Below are 22,803 nucleotides of genomic sequence, written 5' to 3' on the forward strand. Positions count from 1 at the left end.
AGGCCTTATATAAGCAAATTTTCAATTTTTGACCCCCCGGGGCAGGGTCAAATTTGACCCCTGGAGCATAATTTGAACAAATTTGGAAGAGGTTCACCCCAGGAACATTCCTGAGAAATTTCATCAGAATTGGACCAGTAGTTTAGGAGAAGAAGATGTTTAAAGAAAAAGTTAACACACGGATGCACGACGGACACAGGACCATGACATAAGACCCGCTGGCCTCTGGCCAGTGGAGCTCAAAATTACCTCCATCCAGTAGTTTCAGATTTGATTTTTTTTAAATACTCATGATATGAAAACTACTGTCTACAATTTTGAATGATTCAAAAGTATTTCAAGAAATTTTTAGACTATTATGTGTATTAAATGCAGTGAGAAAATGGTATATGTTGAGTTATTTTTAGGGATGTCAACGAATATCCGAATATCCGAATATTCGGTCCCGAACCGAATATTCGGATACTGTTTTCCGAATCGAATATTCGGAAGAAAAAATAAAAAATCGAGTATTTTCAAAGACTTTGTATTCGTCTAATTTGCTTCAAACATTGTCAAAAAAGTTGTTCCTCGTGTCATATTTTTTATTCCGGTGATGACAGTATATCGGTCATAAATCTCGCTAACAAAGCCAGACACTTTGTGTCAAAATTATGATAGCTGCAAATCGCGTCGGCAATCAAAACACCGACCTGCACTTGCTCCAATGACTCGAATTACATTTAAAATTATCAAAGATTAAATGAGTAAAGGAAAAGCCAACTTTGTGTAAAAACAAATAAGACCGTATGGCAATTAAAACACCGACCCGTATTGATCTAAAAACTCGAATTACATTTAAAATGATCAAAGATTAAATGAGTAAAGAAAGAGCCGACTTGGTGTGAAAAACAAAACAGATCGTATGGTTATAATCACGTTGTCCAATCAAAAAAGCTTTTAGAAAGTAATTTACTCAACCTCTAATGAGTATTTGCGTATCGTATGGTCCAAACATGAATTAATTACTCAATATTCAATCAGGTATTATACTTAAAGAAATGTTTTGGGTATTTCACCCTCATTTAATTGAAAATATTATAATTGCTACACGCATAAAGTAAATATCTGTCCAAGCAAAATGCCACCTACGCCTTCCGCTGCTTGGAAGTATTTCACGACATCATCCGATAAGAAGTCGCCGATCCAAGTGTCTTTTAAACGTGGCAACTTTCAACTTTAAAAGACTGACTGTTTAGTCTGTTAAACAGGTTCAAAGTGTGTTGTGGCTATGTACATACTAAGTAATTCGTTTAAGTTCAGCTTTAATCATATGTAGATCTAACTGTTTTGTCATGTAATTATTTTGTCGTCATGTAATATTATGTTTCTCGTTCTATTGTTGATGTACGATATTAATAGTTTAAAATAGTTTTTGTCATTCAATTTTAACAATAAAAAGTAATCAACCAAAATCAGTTCCGAATTAACGACGGCAACGCTGTGTCAATTTTTAAACACTTCCGGTGAACTTCCGGTAAAAACGAAAGTTGAATTCATTGAGTAATGGTACGGTAAACAAAGTTGACTTTTTCTTCCAACAGATGTTGACCGAATATCCGAATATTCATTCGGAAGGGTGACCGAATATTCGAATACCGAAATCGGTATTCGTTGCCATCCCTAGTTATTTTGGTAAGCTGCTTATTGCATTTTGGGGGTGGGGGTTGGTGCAGATGGGGTGGGTGCCTTTTGGCGTGTCTTTTTTCTTTACACTTTCTGCACCTACTAAATCAAAGTCTACACTACTCACAGTCCCCTTATGATAGTTAGTAAGTGTTGCAAGTATGAAAGCAATAGCTTTGATTCTTTAGGTATAAAGAGGACCTAAACACAAAACTTAACACAATTTTCAATTTAAAAGTATAAAAGGGGTCATAATTCTGTCAAAATGCCAGTCAGAGTTACTTTTTTTTCAAAAGAGTTATGCACCTTGACCTTCACAATTGTCTTGTTGCCATAAAGAGGCATTATAAGTTTGAGTTAAATATCTTTGATAGTGCTAAAGTTTTAGAAATTTAACAACATATTGCAAGTTAAAAAGGGGCATAACTTTTAAAATATTGTTGACAGAGTTATCCAGCTAGAACTTAAAAAGTGTCTTGTCCCCATAAGGAGGTTGTCCAAGTCTGAATAGATTATCATTAAAAGTAATCAAATTATTGAACTTATTAAAAATTTAACCCGAAATTCTAAGTTAAAAAGGGGCATAACTCTAAAAATAATGCTGACAGAGTTATGCACCTTGACCTACACAATTGTCTAGTTGCCATAAAGAAGTATTCCAAGTCTGACTTAATTATCTTTGATAGTATTAAAGTTATTTGTCTTTTACCAACGGCGACGCTGGGCGAGTAGTATAGCTCTCATTTTTCTTTGAAAAGTCTAGCTAAAAACGGTTTTCTGTGCAATTGAATTGGTGTGAACAGATTGTTTGCAGCTTGATTGTTCATGGCTTATATCTTCAAACAGATAAAAGTTACATTTGTATGTTGTTTCTTTGCAGTCTCCACGCAGAGTTGTCGTTCCATGCTCTCACATACAAACTGTGCTATCCTAAGAAAATCCTTCCAAATCTGGAAGGATTGTTTTGTTAAAGTATTTTATTATGAAAAGTAGAATCTCTATCTATTAAAAAAAGTAAAAATAACAATGGAAAAATTATTGTACCAAGTGATCCACATATTCTGATTCCAGTCAAGTATCTGCGAGAAGGTTGAATGCTTTGTTGAAACGAGAAATGTTTTTGTCAGAAACACTATGTCCCCTACTGCGTCGCTTTGATTGATTTATTTTATCATTTGGCAGGTTCAGATGATTATCTCAGTTTAAAGCTTATAACTTCCGTTGGTTTTGTTTTTTTGACCTTTGACCTTGAAGGATGACCTTGACCTTCCACCACTCGGAATGTGCAGCTCCATGATATACACATGCGTGCCAAATATGAAGTTGCTATCTTCAATATTGCAAGTTATGGCAAAATGTTAAAGTTTGACGCAAACAAACAAACACACAAATTAACAGACAGGGCAAAAAAAATATGTCCCTCACTATAGCTAGGTTGGCGCTAAGGAAAAAAACATAGTAGCCAAATCTAGGGGGGTCTGGGGGCATGCCCCCCCTAAACCGGAATTTTTTTGGATCCTAGATCGTCTGTGGTGCGTTTTAGGGGTATTTCCTGGACACAATTAAGACTTTTTTTTGTCTGAAATTAGCCCTTTTTTTGCTTGAAGTTTTTTTCTTCGCTGGTGAGCCACTTGATGACATTTTGCAGATGATTTTTTGTGTTTACATAGACAACGGTGACGTAGTGATAATGATACATTAACACCGTTATACAGTTTTCGGTACATTTGGTATTTAGGTTAGAAACCACTAAAACAGCCTGCCCGTCTCGGTAGTAATTATACAACATTTTATGAAATCCAAACATTACTTTTTTTTGTTTTTTTGTTTTTGAAGAAGTGCGTGAGAAATTACTAAGTCAGCATGAGACCATCATTGCATGCAAAAAAACGTGAGACTCACGGCGAAACTGTGAGACTTGACAGGTATGATTTCATAACTGACTTGGCTAGCATCCGATGTCGCTCATTGGAGATATGCAGGGTTGCATCTACAAAAATGTAGATAGGGGTTCTGGCCCCCCTTACCTTCAGGAAAAGGGGGGCTTGATCCCCTCTTACATTTAAAAGAGGGGGACTCAAAGAAAAGATCAATTAAACCCAAACAAATCTCTTTTAAGACCCAACATTGTATAAACTAGGAATATGTTCAACGTATGTTCATATTGAAACTATCATGAACTTGTCAGTTCATAAAAATTGTAGAAATAAATTCCAAAATATTTAAACTGTTTATATGCACTGGTTAGATAAGACGTTTCCGATTCTGCATTCGCGTCTCCGCTATTTGAGACATCCTCCGATCGCAAACCTAACATTTGGTCATTTCCTGAGCTTACCTTATTCTGTCCACTTTCTTTTCTTAAGAATTGTGTTAATTTCTGTTGCTTCAACTTTCCTTTTTTGTTCGAAGCACCCATTTTTCCCGGAATCTGCAACTCACTTTCTAAATCCGTCTTTCAAGTAGCATAGCAACCGTAAAGGGAAGTTACTCTTATCTACATTTTGAGCCAATCCAAATCATTGTTTCTTGTCCTTTCAAATAAGATTATTTTACTAAACAAGTCCTACCTTATCCATGCAGCGTTTTTTTTCCATCTTATTGGAAATGGGGCTGGGTCCCTTTGGATTTGGAAAATTCGCGTGTTTTGACTAAAATTGGGAAATTAGTGTTGCTTTTTTTGCTAAACAATGCTTCAAAATTGAGAATAAGTGTTTTCAGTATTATATTTACTGTAGCTGGATGGTAGATGAACACAATTAGGAATTTTTAGGTCCCATTTAGGAAATTATATACTTTTTTCCAATTGGAATGGGGTCGAATACCGGATTTTGAAAGGCAAAAAAAAAGCCATGTGATCCAAGGGGTCTTGTTGTGAGGGTAGGAGGATGTAAGGTGTATTTCAGGCATTGTAACAATACAGATGAATGTCAGTGGTTACAATTACAAACAAGACTTTTTTCAACACATACCAATTGGTGTATACTGTCAATAGCTCGGTTGTACTTCTCACATAGGCTCTTCATGCTCTCAAAACTGAAAAGTTCATAGTTCTATAACCCCCAAAATACTACAGAGGTATACCAAAAGACAACATAATACCTGTACAACTGTATACAATCAGGATGGTAAAGCTCACTCAGATATGTGAATATCTGATTACTGGCTAGGTATCTGTCAGTTAAAAAGATTCACATACTTGATTGAACAAAACTGCTCTTTTGTCATGTACACTCTGATCACTATCGATAAATTTCACATAAATCTGCATGGTGCATATAATTGACAGACTGCCAAATGGCAATTTGTCACAATAATATTTAGAACTTATTGCCAGATACTACATATAAAGCTCACATTGCACTTTAAATGCATACAAAGTTTCAAGATTATATCTTGTGTTCCTTTACATTTATTGCACTATTTTTTCAATTCTATTTATAGTAACAGTCACCTGAAATTTTACTTCAAAAGTGTCATGTCATATAATCACTTTAATATGGTAACCAAGACTCATAATAATGATGACAACAAATATCTGCTTTATTCAGTCATACTATAGCTGACGACATGTGCATCTCGCACACAAGAGCATTAGAGACTGCCTTTTGGCTTTTGCCCCTACAAACCTGGTGGTAACATAATTCAGTAGAATGTCCTTGTTCAATGGGTACCTGTCAACTCGTACCTAAGTCAACTCCCGCAGTAGACAACTAGCACGTTTTTTGGTCAACTCGCACGTCATTTTTGGTCAACTCGCACTTTTTGAAGTCAACTCGCACCCCCCAAAAACATATTCAGAAAAAGATGTAGGATATAATATGATCAGTATTTTATAAGTAGTTAATAAGTATAAATCATAGATATTATGTTTTTTTTTTAATTATCTGAATATACAGATGTCACAATTAATGTCTCTTTTACACTTGTGGTCGTTGTTTTTCACGGGTTATATGTCGGTGTGTACGAGGTGTGAAAGGTGTGATATACAACAAACAATAATAAAAATGGTCAAACATTAATCATTTAAAGTTAATTGATCCTACCATGCCTACCAGGTGGTGTCATAGTTGCTCAGAATGTTCTTGCTTAATGCCTGCTCTAAAAACATGTACCTGGTTGTGTCATAGTTGCTCAGAATGTTCTTGCTTAATGCCTGCTCTACATACCTGGTGGTGCCATAGTTGCTCAGAATGTTCTTGCTTAAAGCCTGCTCTACATACCTGGAGGTGTCATAGTTGCTCAGAATGTTCTTGCTTAATGCCTGCCCTACATACCTGGTGGTATCATAGTTGCTCAGAATGTTCTTATTCAATGCCTGCCCTACATATCTCGAGGTATCATAGTTGCTCAGAATGTTCTTGCTTAATGCCTGCCCTACATACCTGGTGGTATCATAGTTGCTCAGAATGTTCTTGCTTAATGCCTGCCCTACATACCTGGTGGTATCATAGTTGCTCAGAATGTTCTTGTTTAATGCCTGCCCTACATACCTGGTGGTATCATAGTTGCTCAGAATGTTCTTGCTTAATGCCTGCCCTACATATCCTGTGGTATCATAGTTGCTCAGAATGTTCTTGCTTAATGCCTGCCCTACATACCTAGTGGTATCATAGTTGCTAAGAATGTTCTTGCTTAATGCCTGCCCTACATACCAGGTGGTGTCATAGTTGCTCAGAATGTTCTTGCTTAATGCCTGCCCTACATACCTGGTGGTATCATAGTTGCTCAGAATGTTCTTGTTTAATGCCTGCCCTACATACCTAGTGGTATCATAGTTGCTCAGAATGTTCTTGCTTAATGCCTGCCCTACATATCTTGTGGTATCATAGTTGCTCAGAATGTTCTTGCTTTATGCCTGCCCTACATACCAGGTGGTGTCATAGTTGCTCAGAATGTTCTTGCTTAATGCCTGCCCTACATACCTGGTGGTATCATAGTTGCTCAGAATGTTCTTGCTTAATGCCTGCCCTACATACCTGGTGGTATCATAGTTGCTCAGAATGTTCTTGTTTAATGCTTGCCCTACATACCTGGTGGTATCATAGTTGCTCAAAATGTTCTTGCTTAATGCCTGCCCTACATACCAGGTGGTGTCATAGTTGCTCAGAATGTTCTTGCTTAATGCCTGCCCTACATACCTGGTGGTATCATAGTTGCTCAGAATGTTCTTGCTTAATGCCTGCCCAACATACCTGGTGGTATCATAGTTGCTCAGAATGTTCTTGTTTAATGCCTGCCCTACATACCTGGTGGTATCATAGTTGCTCAGAATGTTCTTGCTTTATGCCTGCCCTACATACCAGGTGGTGTCATAGTTGCTCAGAATGTTCTTGCTTAATGACTGCCCTACATACCTGGTGGTATCATAGATGCTCAGAATGTTCTTGCTTAATGCCTGCCCTATATACCAGGTGGTGTCATAGTTGCTCAGAATGTTCTTGCTTAATGCCTGCCCTACATACCTGGTGGTATCATAGTTGCTCAGAATGTTCTTGCTTAATGCCTGCCCTACATACCTGGTGGTATCATAGTTGCTCAGAATGTTCTTGTTTAATGCCTGCCCTACATACCTGGCAGTATCATAGTTGCTCAGAATGTTCTTAGCTTTAATGCCTGCCCTACATATCTTGTGGTATCATAGTTGCTCAGAATGTTCTTGCTTAATGCCTGCCCTACATACCTGGTGGTATCATAGTTGCCCAGAATGTTCTTGCTTAATGCCTGCCCTACATACCAGGTGGTGTCATAGTTGCTCAGAATATTCTTGCTTAATGCCTGCCCTACATACCTGGTGGCATCATACAAATAAAATAAATGTAGTTGCTCAGAATGTTCTTGCTTAATGCCTGCCCTACATACCAGGTGGTGTCATAGTTGCTCAAAATGGTCTTGCTTAATGCCTGCCCTACATACCAGGTGGTATCATAGTTGCTCAGAATGTTCTTGTTTAATGCCTGCCCTACATACCTGGTGGTGTCATAGTTGCTCAGAATGTTCTTGCTAAATTCCTACCATGCATACCAGGTGGTGTCATAGTTCCTCAGAATGTTCTTGCTTAATGCCTGCCCTACATACCTGGTGGTATCATAGTTGCTCAGAATGTTCTTGTTTAATGCCTGCCCTACATACCTTGTGGTGTCATAGTTGCCCAGAATGTTCTTGCTAAATTCCTACCATGCATACCTGGTGGTACCATAGTTGCTCAGAATGTTCTTGTTTAATGCCTGCCCTGCATACCTGGTGGTTTCATAGTTACTCAGAATGTTCTTATGCCTGCCACACATACCTTGTGGTATCATAGTTGCTCAGAATGTTCTTGCTTAATGCCTGCCCTTCATACCTGGTGGTGTCATAGTTGCTCAGAATGTTCTTGCTTAATGCCTGCCCTACATACCTGGTGATGTCATAGTTGCTCAGAATGTTCTTGCTTAATGCCTGCCCTGCATACCTGGTGGTATCATAGTTGCTCAGAATGTTCTTGCTTAATGCCTGCCCTACATACCTGGTGGTATCATAGTTGCTCAGAATGTTCTTGCTTAATGCATGCCCTACATACCTAGTCGTATCATAGTTGCTCAGAATGTTCTTACTTTATGCCTGCCCTACATACCTCATGGTGCCATAGTTGCTCAGAATGTTCTTGCTTAATGCCTGCCCTACATACCAGGTGGTGTCATAGTTGCTCAGAATGTTCTTGCTTAATGCCTGCCCTACAAACCTGGTTGTGTCATAGTTACTCAGAATGTTCTTATGCCTGCCACACATACCTTGTGGTGTCATAGTTGCTCAGAATGTTCTTGCTTAATGCCTGCCCCAATTCTGGAATGTCCACACTAACCAACCTGAAAGCATACAGCCATATCTACATGCACAGAGTAGGAACCCAATAAACCAGACAGAAATCTTATTTTCTGCTTTACATTTGTTTGGAAAGGGCCATGGGCCTTCACCTGAGACCCAAAGGAACAAGACCCAAAGGAACAACTCTAAATGTGACTTCTAGACTGTTACCTGCCCCTGCCCCCCTTAGTGGCAATTTTTTTCAACAGACCACAACCATTTTAAAAGTAGGCCAAGATCATAAGAATACATGTTCTGACCAAGTTTAATAAAATTAGACTACAAATGTGACAACTCTAGTGCTAATAAGGTTTTACTATAGCCATAATACAACAAGAGGGCCTGAAAGTTCTGACCAAGTTTCATGACGATCGGAAAATAAATGTGACCTCTAGAGTGTTAACAAGGTCTTACTATAGCCACATAAGGAAAAATGCCCAGCCCCCTGGCAGCCATGTTTTTCAACCAACCGGCATCATTTTTTAACTCTTCCAAGATATTATCGGGATGAATCTTCTGACCATGTTTCATGAAGATCGGACAGTAAATGTGGCCTCTAGAGTGTTAACAAGATTTTACTATAGCCATATAAGGAAAAATGCCCCGCCCCTTGGAAGCCATGTTTTTCAAGCAAACAATAATTTCCGAACTCATCCAAGATATCGTTCAGACCAAATTTTATGAACATTGGACAATAAATGTGGCCTCTAGAGTGTTAACAAGGTTTCACTAAAGCCATATATAGCCATAAAATGCCCCGCCCCTGGTGGCCATGTTTTTAAAGCAACTAAAACCATTTTCGAACTCATCCAATATATCATTGGGACAAATCTTCTGACCAATTTTCATGAAGACCAGAAAATAAATGTGACCTCTAGAGTGTTAACAAGGTTTTACTATAGCCATATAAGGAAAAATGCCCCACCCCGTGGTGGCCATGTTTTTCAACCAACCAGCATCATTTTTTAATTTGTCTAAGATATTATTGGGATGAATCTTCTGACCGAGTTTCATGAAGATCAGACTATCAATGTGGCCTCTAGAGTGTTAACAAGATTTTACTATAGCCATATAAGGAAAAATGCCCCGCCCCTTGGCAGCCATGTTTTTCAAGCAAAGGTTACCATTTTTGAACTCATCTGTGATATCATTGGAACAAATCTTCTAAGCAAGTTTCATGAAGATCGGAAACTAAATGAGGTCCTTAGAGTGTTAACAAGGTTTTACTATAGCCATACAGTACAGCCAAAACATAATCCATGGCTATGCCACGGCCAGAAATTTAGTATGCAGTGGCCGTGTCAAGTGTTCACGCTGCGTATCGCCGAGGCACTCGGCATCAATCCGCGCAACGACGCTGAGTCAGTTTTAACCTCGTTTACTTTCGCGGAGTAAATCCGCTGCATACGTACGCGGCAGATTGAGTGAACAGATATACACCTACATGTACATTTGTGTAGCATAGAAACCTAGATTTTAGCTACTTTCATATTTATTATTTTCACTTTTTCATAAGCGATATGGCACGTAATGCGCTTTAACAAATTATTGTTGAATAAATTACGCACAATGATAATGATTCGTTCGATTCTGAAATGAGCTTTATTTAATTTGTAATCCGAAACACGATTCCAAATTTTAATGCTTATGCGACATTAACAAATTCTAGCGTCAAATAAACAGTGCTAAAATATCCTTTGTCTCCATAAAAAGCACGCGAAAATGTGCAGACATGTACAACGTCGCATGGAAAGTTTGGGTGTATTTTGTATTGTATAAAAACATGTACATCACGTCAGGCGATTTATGCGTGTTCAGTGGAAAAAAAAACTCCCCGATTGGACGTTATTTCATCACATCTTTAAATAGTAACAAATGCCAAAATGTATTTGATACTTAAGAATAATTGCGAATGTGTGTGTGTCTTGAGCACTTTTATCGTAAATATTTACCGGAATTTGCTTTGAAACTGGAATATACGGGATTATCGGGTAATGATTAGCGATATCAACTGTATAAATTAATATAAACAAAATGAAACTACTTTATATACTCATAGTCAAACAATAGTTATAATAAGCTGATAATAACAAAACAACAATTAAGTGTTGGTTATTGATGTTGCTACAAATTGCTAATTGTCTCAGCTAAAATATAATAGCAAAAACAACAAGCAATTATAAATCCACCAACTGCTGGAGTCTTGACCACTCGTATGTGCCAAAACATAATTATGTGACATTTATGTGTAAAATACATACACTACGGGCGGGAAACAAACTAACTTGGCCAGACATATTAAATATGCTTATATGCTTATACATGTTGTCGTAAAAATTAAACCCAAAACAAATACGTTTGTTGATCGTTTAATATAAAGACAATAATCATATGGCGCAATAAACGCACACAAAGTAACTTAAAGTACTTTAGCCGATTCTAAAAATGACAATGGCAAATGATTATTGGAATTTTATTAATACATGCCCGTGATAATAGTATTTTGTTTTTATAATTCGATTTTTTTTAATTTGAATTCTTTTAAAATAATAATTATTTCTATCCGGATGACAGCAATTTCTTGAGAAACGGGAATGCAATCACTAAAACAAAACAACAGCATGCTTTTTTATTAACTAGTTTATCTATTTTGAATCCGCGCACATTAAATTAATTATGATTTTAAATATAATTATAATTGTTCTTTTAAATTTCTTTGACTAACTAATCATTTTAAAAAGATTTTGATTTGAAGATGCGCATCGACTCGACGTCATGTCGCGGAACTCGGCTTGCCTCGTCATGTCTCGGCGGACAGATGCGAAGCTTCGCAGCGAAATGCGACTTGCCGCCGCATACTGACGTGGCTTCAACTGCCGACTCGTTGCGCCTTACCACTGCGGATCGCGAAATATGTTTGTTCCGCGTTGGCTGTACTGTATAAGGAAAAATGCCCCGCCCCCTGGTGGCCATGTTGTTCAACCAACCGGCATCATTTCGAACTCGTCCAAGATATTATTGGGATGAATCTTCTAACCAAGTTTCATGAAGATCAGACAATAAATGTGGCCTCTAGAGAGTTAACAAGGCAAATGTTGACTGCCGCACAATGGACGACGGACAAAAAGCGATCACAAAAGCTCACCATGAGCACGTTGTGCTCAGGTGAGCTAAAAACTGATCCGCCCCTGGCCCCCCTGGCGGAAATGTTTTTCAATGGACCAGATCCATTTTTGAACTCTGCCCAGATATCATTACAGCATTTTACCTCCTCACTTTGTGAAAGGTACCGGTACTTGTCAAATTGGGAAAATTAGCAATTTCATCTAAATTGATTATGCTGAAAACTGTATAAAAACATGTATAAATAATAAGTTGCATATGAAGTGGCGAGTGATTTCCTGCTAGATCCTGTTTCTATAAACACTAAACAATGAGTTTATTAAACTTAACACTCTTCTAACTGAAAAGTGCTTAGGAATATCAACTGTTGAAATCTGGACTCTGAGCCTCAGGTTCAGTTTAGATAACCTTCCTCTGACCGATTCAGGTTTGCGTCAGTAGACTCGACCTTCGATGAAACGCTGCTATAATCAACATCTGACAACTATGCACTGGACTTAATATTTGATTCATAATCCCCAATTTTAAGTCAGTATTTTATAAATGCGCTAGTGATTAATATCAGTACATGTAATTTGTTTGGCTGTCTTCATTTTAAACTGAAATTGGTTACATACTACATGTACCTAAAGAGTAGAATTAGAGTATGGCTCCAAGGCACTAAAGATGCAAACGATTGTGAATCAGTTATGCGTGAATCAGTCTTTCCAAAATACTGCCGGTCCTCGATTTTTTCCGATAATAATCTGAAAAATCCGGAAATGATTCTTATATTGCAGGACCACGTTTCCGGAAATAAAATATGGCAAAGTTCAGAACTATAAGCCATTTTTGGAAAAGTTTCAAGGCTAAAGTTATGTTTACTGAATTAAATTACTAATAATGAATTCTCAAATAATGTATAACGCTTTTTCATTGGTTGCATGTTCTGAAAGACGTAAGTGTTTACACTGTATCTGAAGACTTGCGCCTCGCCAAAGCGAATAACACACTATGTCATCAATATATGAGTACACTACACAAAGGAAATCAAAATTGACAACCATGTGCCTTTTGGTTCCCATTTTATCGGATTAATTTGTAAGCAAGCAGGGCATAAACAGAGGTCGTTGTGACATTCCTGCAAACTGACATCAACACCAAAGTTACAATACAATTACGTAACATTAATTAAATATACATTATTTAAATATAGAAACGAGTCTTTAATTAAATTATTAACTTGCCATCAATGGAATAAATATTATGAAGCTCTCAGTGACTAATTTGTCAGTGACATTTATGAACTAGGGCTGTTTATAAAACATGCATGCCCCTCATATGGGCTGTCAGTTGTAGTGGCAGCCATTGTGTGAATACATTTTTTGTCACTGTGAACTTGACCTTTGACCTAATGACTTGAAAATCAATAGGGGTCATCTGCCAGTCATGATCAATGTACCTGTGCAGGTGAAGTTGCAGATATCGACGTCATTCTTTTGAATGACACACTGTACAATGATGGTGAACAAATGTGCCAAATGATTTTAAAATCACACAATGAACGACATACATGTACAGAGCTCCAGATAAGGATTTGTGAAATTAGTAACGATACTGCCACTGACAGAAAGAAAAGGAGTAACGCTTAAAATCAATAAGTACCTGTACTACCATATCCAAAAATACAGGTAGTACTGTACTACCCGTGTTCTTGTATATTGAAATGTATATAACTGACTTAACAGAAACATTTGCAGCAATTATATTAAATATATTTAGCTTCTTAAACAGTTACTTTATTAGGTTTTCCATTCTGTATTATTATTCAAATAAAACTACACATTAAAACGCATGACTAAATACTATTTCTTCATTTTTCTTGACAAGAAAACACAAGCCAACTAGTTAATTAGCTAAGTAAATGAACACTAATGTCACCGTCTCATTTCAAAAGAATCGTTGCTTTAGCAGTTAACTGTCAAAGTTGCAAAGTAGCCACCGATGCAATCAAATTGTTTAATATCGGGGCGACAATGTCTTTTTCTGGGTTGACATATTGAATATCAGGATAGTTAGACGACTGTATGTAGCCATTTTATGACAACAAAGTGTTTTTTTAAACCGAAAGTTAGCCGGCCTTCCTTTGCGCGCATACATATTGTTTTTGACGGGTTTACAAGTAACTGGAAATCACGTGACATAATAGACAATAATATCGGAACCCAGTCTACAACTTTTCGGTAATTTAAATAAACAAAAAGCGCCGTTAGGTTAGAGACCAACAAATCACGCCGCGCTGACGCGGACGTATCGGTACGGCCAGATTGTTTTTGTAAATGCGTAAAAGTGATATTAAAGTCGTAATTGTACGTCTAGTTAATAAAAATAAATGCGTAAACCTTCATGAAAAAGCCGTATTTACGGCTGTACGGCCCTTATCTGGAGCTCTGCATGCAGTTATGGCCCGGACAAGCTTGTTCTGCTCGACAGCCCTCCCTCCCGCCGACATTCACCAATCTAACAACCAGTTTTTTCCTTCGGAAAACCTGGTAAATAAACACAGCACATGTATTTCATGATCATCATTTGTCCCGGTAAAGGCACGCGAAAATTATGCCCCTTATGTTAAACGTCACGTTACAGCATGGAAAGCATGGGTGTATTGATTTCCGTATAAAAAATAAGTAGGATAAAGACAATTTATTTTTGTTTAAATTTTGGTTTCAAATTTTGTCGTTAATTTTACCTAAATTATATTGCAAATGATTTTGAATAGACATTTCCTCAAAACTAATTTCAAATCAAACATGCTGTATTTTTATTGTTAGTGTTATAGATGATTCATTATTGTATTAAAGTAGTTAAGTGATTTCAATTGAAGCACTATACTGCGTTTTGATGCAAGCAAGTTGCAATTTTCTCATTTTTGACTCTTGCAAAAAAATAAGCCTTGCATCATTTTGACACATTTGTTTTCCGAAATCCAACTTTAAACAAGAGCTGTCAGAGGACAGCGCGCTCGACTATTCGAGTGCTTGACAGTATAACGTAAGCCATCATGGGAAAATTGTTGATATTCAATAATTTATTAGACGATCTTTCAAAAATAAAAATTGGGGGGGGGGGGGGGGTAGGGGGGGGATGGGTTGAGAGGGGGGGGGGGGGTATAATGTGGGTGTGGTCATTTATTAGATGATCTTTCAAAAATAAAAAAAGGAAAAAAAGGGGGGTGGGAGGTGGGGGGGCAGGGAATCTTGGGTGGGGCGTGGGGTATTGTTTGGGTGGAATCCATTGTGGCATTCAGGTAAGTGTTGTTTTGTCAAAGTAATAATAAAATCTGATCATAAATAAAGAAGTTATGGCAATTTAAGCAAAATGTTCAATTATCTAAGTATAAAAGGGGCCAAAATTATGTCAAAATGCTTGATATAGTTGTCTGCTCTTGTTTATAGATTGGGGTGATATTGGTAAAAAAGTATGCAAAATATATAAGCAATATGTCAAAGGACATAGGAAATATTTGGGGTAGTATGCAAACTTTAACATAGAATTATCAATAATATGCATATTCTAAGTATAAAAGGGGCAATAATTCTGTCAAAATACTTGATACAGTTGTCTGCTCTTGTTTATAGATTGGGGTGATGTTGGTAAAAAAGTATGCAAAATATGAAAGCAATATGTCAAAGGACATAGGAAATATTTGGGGTAGTACGCAAACTTTAACATAGATTTATCAATAATATGCATATTCTAAGCAAAAAAAGGGGCAATATTTCTGTCAAAATGCTTGATACAGTTGTCTGCTCGTGTTTGTAGGTTGGGGTTATGTTGGTAAACAAGTATGCAAAATATGAAAGCAATATGTCAAAGGACATTGGAACAAGGGCTGTTTGTAAAACATGCATGCCCCCAATATGGGCTGTCAGTTGTAGTGGCAGCCATTGTGTAAATACGTTTTTTGTCACTGTGACCTTGACCTTTGACCTAATGTAAGTTATCATCCGGAAACCATTGTACTATTTCGAGTCACGGTGACCTTGACCTTTGACCTAGTGACCTGAAAATCAATAGGGGTCATCTGCCAGTCATGATCAAGGGGGGTAATAATTTTGGGTGTGGTAATTTATTAGATGTTTAAAAAAAAATAAAATTGGGGGGGGGTAGGGGGTGGGGGGGGTAGGGGGGTAGGGGGGGGGTGAGAGGGGGGTATAATGTGGGGTGGGGTAATTTATAAGATGTTTAAAAAAAAAAATAGGGGGGGGTGGGGGGGTGGGGGGATGCTGGGGGTGGGGGGATGGGGGGTGAGAGGGGGTAATAATGTGGGGTGGGGTAATTTATTAGATGTTTAAAAAAAAAAAAATGGGGGGGGGGGGAAGGGAGGGGTGGGGGTGATAATGTTGGGTGGGGTAATTTATTAGATGTTTTAAAAAAAAAAAATGGGGGGGGGGTGGGGGGTGGGGCGGGTAGAGGGGTGGAGGTGAGAGGTGGTAATAATGTGGGGTTGTGGTTATTTATTAGATGTTTAAAAAAAAATAATTTGGGGGGGGGGGGGTGGGGGGTAGGGGGAAGTGAGAGGGGGTATTACTGTGGGGTGTGGAAATTTATTAGATGTTTAAAAAAAAAAATGGGGGGGGTGGGGGGGTGGTAGGGGGGGTAGGGGGGGTGGGGGGAGGGGTAGGGGGTGTTGGGGGGGTAGGGGGTGGGGGGTGAGAGGGGGGTATAATGTGGGGTTGTGGTAATTTATAAGATGTTTTAAAAAAAATTGGGGGGGTGGGGGGGTGGGGGGGTAGGGGGGTGAGAGGGGGTTATTAATGTGGGGTGTGGTAATTTATTAGATGTTTAAAAAAAAAAAATTGGGGGGGGGGTGGGGGGTAGGGGGGGTGAGGGGGTTAGGGGGGGTGAGAGGGGGGTATAATGTGGGGTGTGGTAATTTATAAGATGTTTAAAAAAAAATGGGGGGGTGGGGGGGGGGTAGGGGGGTGAGAGGGGGTAATAATGTGGGGTGGGGTAATTTATTAGATGGGGGGGGTGGCGGGTGGGGGGGGGTGGGGGTGGGGGGGGGGGGGGGGGGGGGGGGGGGGGGGTGGGGGGGGTAGGGGGTGGGGGGGAGTAAGGGGGTAGGGGGGGGTGGGGGGGTAGGGGGGTGGGGGTGAGAGGGGGGTTTAATGTGGGGTGTGGTAATTTATTAGATGATGTTTAAAAAAAATTTGGGGGGGGGGTGATATCCTCTATTCATTAAACATGAAATTTTGACTTATTGCATTTGTTTCCCCTGTATATAATAAAGATATAATAGTGATTTTTCTCCCCTGTCCTGCTTATATTTATATTAATCAACAAAATTAAACATTAACACAATATTTAATATACAAAATATACAAAAAAAAATCATATTCTGATAATATTTTTACTGATCCACTTTATTTTACTCAAAGGATGATGTTTCATTGGACTGATAATTATAGATTAAGGATTACAGACCAGTTGCTTCAGTTATATTGTTCAGAGTTCGCCCTGTTGGCCGCGTATGCATTCTTGGGTTATCATCCAAAAACAATTTTACTATTTCGGGTCACCGTGACCTTGACCTTTGACCTAGTGACCTCAAAATCAAAAGGGATCATCTGCGAGTCATGATCAATGTACCTATGAAGTTTCATGAACCTAGGCCCAAGCGTTCTTGAGTTATCATCTGACAACCACCTGGTGGACGGACCGACAGACCGACCGACAGACTGGCATGAGCAAAGCAATATACCCCCTCTTCTTCGAAGGGGGGCATAAATATTTGGGGTAGTAGGCAAACTTTAACATTTGCACGCTAACCCCAACGCCGGGTTGAGTAGGATAGCTCCACTATATATATTTCATATATAATAGTCGAGCTAAAAAAGGACCAGAAATTATGCTTTATGGAAATAATAAAGCTTTTGTGAAAATGTTTTATTCATTATTATGATAAATAATCTATAACAAAACCTTAAACATGCATTTAGGAACATTTCAAGTTACTTCAGTATTTTGACCATAATCATTTTAATTTGACCCCTCATTATTAAGAGACCTTGGGTCATTTTGACTCCTGGTTTTCAAAATCTACTGAAATCCATGCAGTTATTGTACTGTGTTCAGTACTGAGTAAACAGAAATTCTGGAAAAACTGGATTAAGTATTGGGTGTATTGGGAGAACACGTTTGGCAGGTTTACTGACCTTTTATGTAGACTGCAATGGACAAAAGGGATAAACAGGTGCAAAACCGTGCATATACAACTCTTCGCCGATTTTTTTCTGCGTATTGGTTTTTTGTGGGAATTGGGAACATGGTTCAAACAGAAACCTCAAACCTAAATTCAAGCACTTTTCAAGGCCAAATTTTCATTTTCAAGGCCGAGAACCGTTTGTTAGTTTCCTTAAAAAAAAGCATTTTCAAGCAAGTTTAACACAGTAAATATCATTTATTTGCTCAAACAAATTAAACTTATTCCACAATAACTCATACATGTTATTTCTAGTTATTGCATACATGTTTTCCATCATTAACTCAATGAGTCTCACATACAGTTGGTCAACCAGTTGCGGATTATCAGCAGTTCCGATTAATTTGTATTTAATTTTCCATAATGCCCCAATAAAAACAAAATGATAAGTGTCTAAGGTATACATTAGGTAAAGGAATAAATTAACAAAGTTTTAGCAAGAAATCTTTTGAAAATAGCTTACAGGGTGGAAAAATGCAGCAAAAAGTTAACAGGAACTGATTGAATGAGTTATGTTTTGAAATGTGCATATGGATATAGAAGGCTTTATTATTTTCAAATAAACTTTTTGCTGATTGAAAACAAATGCTATGACAATGGTTTGAAATACTAATTCTGTAAGTTGAATGATTTTTTATAATTTTCTGAAGGGTGAACTTTAATTGGCTTTTTTCGACAAAAAAAAACTGCATATGCCGTCTGGCCTGACCTGTTATCATACAAAATAAATGTTACCCTTTATTTTTACATCTTCTCACATTGACACTAAATCCCAAAAGAAATTATTGTGGTCAAAAGAATAAACACTTTTGCCGGGTGATTCTAAACAGGTTGAATTACTGCATGTATTTACTTTTTAAAGTTTTTACAAGCAAACACATTGCTTCTCAATTTCATGTTTTCCTTGTGGGTTTCTGCTTTCTCGTGGCTTTTCAAAGCGCTTTCCCCCATCCCCCGACACCAATGGTCTTCATACAGACCCGACAATGTGCTTTTTGAATGTCCTTTGTTTTCTGTACCCAGTAATATTCAGTTAACCACCCTGGTTTAAAACGACACTTCCCCATCAATGTGTTTTCAGTCGCTAAAATTGATCACAATGGAGAACCTCTGACGTAGTCCACATAATCTGTGACGTGTACACATAACGTTTCGTACTCAATTGTGTACGAAACTTATATTTCGTACTCAACTTTTTGCGCGAAGGAATTTTTGATAAATTTTGCGTAATATTTCCCTTAAGAACAATTTCAGTTTATAATTAAAGCGCTGATCAAAGTAATTTTGAACAGAAATACACATTTTCAAGGCTTTTTTACATGAAATAAGCACTTTTCAAGCACTTTTTCAAGGCCAACCTTTGTTCAAGGGCTTTTCAAGCCTAGGACTCGTTTTCAAGCACTTTTCAAGCCCTGTGCGAACCCTGGGAATTGATTTTTTTGTTCTAGTGGGGAAAATGGTCTCGATGCAGTGATTTTTTTTGCAAAAAATTACCGCCTATTTTCGGCTGCTTCCTAAAAGCAAAAATAAACATTTTCTCCCAAAAAGCTGACCAAAATTTCCCCAAAAAAGCCAAATTTCCAAAAAAATTAAGAAAGAAGTTTCTTGTGACTTATGATTTCTTAACTCTAGATCTCAACTTTTTATTTTAACATCCTACAAAACATATAACTTTAATTTAGTCCTTTTTGTCAGTTAATAATTTCCAAATCTGCCACTTTTTAACAATTAAAACAATCCCAATTTGACCAGACTCCTTTTCCCAAATTGGCTAGAAAAAAACCTGAACATGCACTTAAAAACAATTTTAATTCTTTAACTTATAATCATATTTATAATGCTTAATTTTTCCCAATTTCATGGTTTATCGCACTATTTTTCCAAATTTCATGGTTTATTGCGCTAATTTTCCCAATTCAAATGGCACAGGCTGTAACAAATAAAAGCAAAAAAATTCACTGCGATGGGAATGGTGCCATTTTACAGTACCAACTTGATATAGAGGAAAAACGCAACATTAAAACTATTTTTTTTATCAAGTTTTATAAAGATTGGACTTGAAATATTAACAAGGTTTTACTTTCTATATGTGCAGCAGCCATATAAGGAAAACTGCCAAGCCCGCTAGCCACTAGCTTTTCAACATGACCAGAACCTTTTTCGAACTTGGCCGAGATATCATAAGCAAAAATGTTCGGGACAAGTTTCATGAAGACTAAACCATAAAAGTGGCTTTTAGACTGTAAACAAGACAATTAATTAAAACATCCCCACTTGTTGGTGGCCATGTTTTTCAATGAACCGGAACATTTTTTTTTCACTCAGCCAATATTTCATTTGGACATAATATGCTCTGACAAATGAAGACTTAATCAATAATGTGACTTCTAGAGTACCAACAAGGTTTTACTATAGCCATATTGTGCCAAGAAAATTTTACTATAGTCATACAAGGACCAAGTTAAATTTAGATTGGACTACAAATGTGACTTCAAAAAAAGATTTTGCTTTAGCCATATAAGAAAATCTGCCTCTGTTTTCAACCAACCAAAACCATTTTTAAGAAATCAGCTGAAATATCATTAAAACATATTATGTTCTGACAAAGTTTCATGAGGATAAATAACAGGATCATACCTGCCAAAAATATTTGATATGATTTCACATCAACAACTTAAATAGTAGAAAAAATACATCATTTTATTTAAAAAATCAATCATAGTATCATATAGGACTTTTAAAAAAAAGTTATATTGTGTAACAGCTTTTTACATAGGCCTAAAAAAATGTTGTGGTTCTGGTAACATTGAAAAATTTTCTAGGTAGGGTAGGTCGATTTTTTATTTATTTTTATTTTATTTTTTTATTTTCTCCAGACAAGGTGCCTGTTTCATTCTAAAAGCTCATTAACACTCAAAATCAACGAATATTGTCGGATATCGCAGCAGGAAATTCACATGCAATATATTGTGACACAAAGAATAAAAACAAGCATTTTGTACCTCGTTAAATCTATTTTACAATACCACATCTAGCGTTGAAATTTAGGCTTTTACTAACACTAACAGTTAATGATTTTTTAACTAACTGATCTTATTGCCACTGATTTTTTATATGTATTGTTTAACTTTCTTTTACGAAATATTGTACGAAATATTAATTGATTTGGAGTATTAATGTGGCTTTAGGCTAAGAACAAACATGTGGACAGTTTCCCTTTGATTTTTTCCCGGATGTTTCTGATTTGAATCTTATTAATGGACATATCTGTTTTAAAGAAATATAAATAGGTCGCAGTGGTTTAGTGTATATCATGTCCGCCTAGCAATCGGGAGGTCACAGGTTTGATCCTCACTGTGGGAGTGTTCTTTAGATTACCCGTATAGCAGTGATCCAGCTACCGTACATCTTAGCTTATAAGACGGGTTTTTTTCCTGAAATTTTAAGGGATAAAGTGGGGGGGTCGTCTAATAAGAGCGTCCTCAGAAAAAACTGATTTTTTTTACCGATTTTTGCGACGTGATAACCGTATTTCTGGTGACGATAAGAAACTACTTTCATTTTGACAGCAGATACGCCGCTTAAATCATTATGTTTTCGTTTTAATCTATCTGTTTGGAATACTCGCGAGTTTATTATCGAATACAAATTTAAAAAATAGATTTCTTTAAACATAAGTGTATAAATAAGTAAAAACTGTTATCACTGTTCTATTATTTTTTTCTATTCGCAGCAATGTACTGCGGATCGTGTTTACTGTGGCGGTGAAGAATAAGCGTTAGGTCGCTTATGTCATTAATTTGATTAGTTTGGAAGCGTTTGTTGTAAAAATCCAAAATAAACGTTTATTTATTTAAATGTATCATTTTCATTTTGATGAATAATGTTTTGCATATTTTGTTCTATTTTCAGGGATTGCAGGGTAACCGAACGTCATTCTTCGAAATTTGTACCTGTTATTTTTCAAAAATAAAGCACCTATTTGTTTCAGTGTTTACATAAAACAGGGCATCTAATTACCAGTATACCACAATAATAACACCACCGTAATAATTGTGGCAAAAAAAACACTTGTCAAATTCCCGTAAAACTCCAAATGTTGTGCAAACACTATTGTCAAAGATGACAGTTTGTTTATTGCCGACTGACTATCAACATGTGTAACCGTTATCTAGCCGTTAAATCGAGATTTTATTGATACATCGTACAGATAGTACTGACCCCTTACTGGCTTACACATGGCTTGGTGCTGTAAATAGCCAACGACTAACTGACAGACGATACTTGTGTTTATTAAGCCGTTAATTGGGGGATAAATTGATGCAGATGGCATTATACCTCCAACACTAATTAACATAAAGTGACTTACCTTGTATTTGATAGGTCAATATGATGCATACATTAATTGTTTAGTAATTTGATTGGTTGCAAACTTACAGAACGCAATCATACAATTTGAGATATATAACGCACCGATTATCATAATTTCCAAACTATTATATTGCACTCGATTGATCATTACGATAAAAGATGTCAATGAAGAGAAAGAGAGCGTCATATGACGTAAATTTTAAGCTCAAGGTTGTTGAGTACGCGAAATCGCACACCAACAAATAATACAAAGATTATATTGTAAGTATATATAAATAAGTGTTATATATAGCCATATACGTCGAGTACCGGTACCTGAAAAACAAAAATAAAAAATATTCATATACATATAAACTCTGCATTAAAATAGGACTACGTAAATCAGGGAACGAATCCGATAATGAGCTTACTTGGTGTATTGTACTTACTAACAAAATGGCCGACCATCAAATTTTGACTCTTGAAATTTTATCGATTTTCGTCCTTAAAAAATTGCCCTGTCTTATTAGCGAGGCCAAGCAAAATACAGCCGATCTGGGACCTAAAGTTGGGGTCTC

General features: G+C 37.1%; 1 protein-coding gene across 3 annotated transcripts in view; it reads right to left on the bottom strand.

Moving 5' to 3' along the window:
* LOC127862911 (histone-lysine N-methyltransferase, H3 lysine-79 specific-like) overlaps window positions 1-22,803 on the bottom strand; it is a 164,598-nt gene that overhangs the window by 136,405 nt on the left and 5,390 nt on the right. For all 3 annotated transcript variants that reach the window (XM_052402184.1, XM_052402186.1, XM_052402185.1), the window contains exons 3-4: window positions 8,436-8,510; window positions 4,638-4,701 (exon numbers count right to left, since the gene is read on the bottom strand). In XM_052402184.1, coding sequence (XP_052258144.1) covers window positions 4,638-4,701; window positions 8,436-8,510 — 139 coding nt within the window. The remainder of the gene's footprint in view (window positions 1-4,637; window positions 4,702-8,435; window positions 8,511-22,803) is intronic.

Source organism: Dreissena polymorpha, chromosome 16, assembly GCF_020536995.1.
Source record: "Dreissena polymorpha isolate Duluth1 chromosome 16, UMN_Dpol_1.0, whole genome shotgun sequence".
NCBI classification, from domain to species: Eukaryota; Metazoa; Mollusca; class Bivalvia; order Myida; family Dreissenidae; genus Dreissena; species Dreissena polymorpha.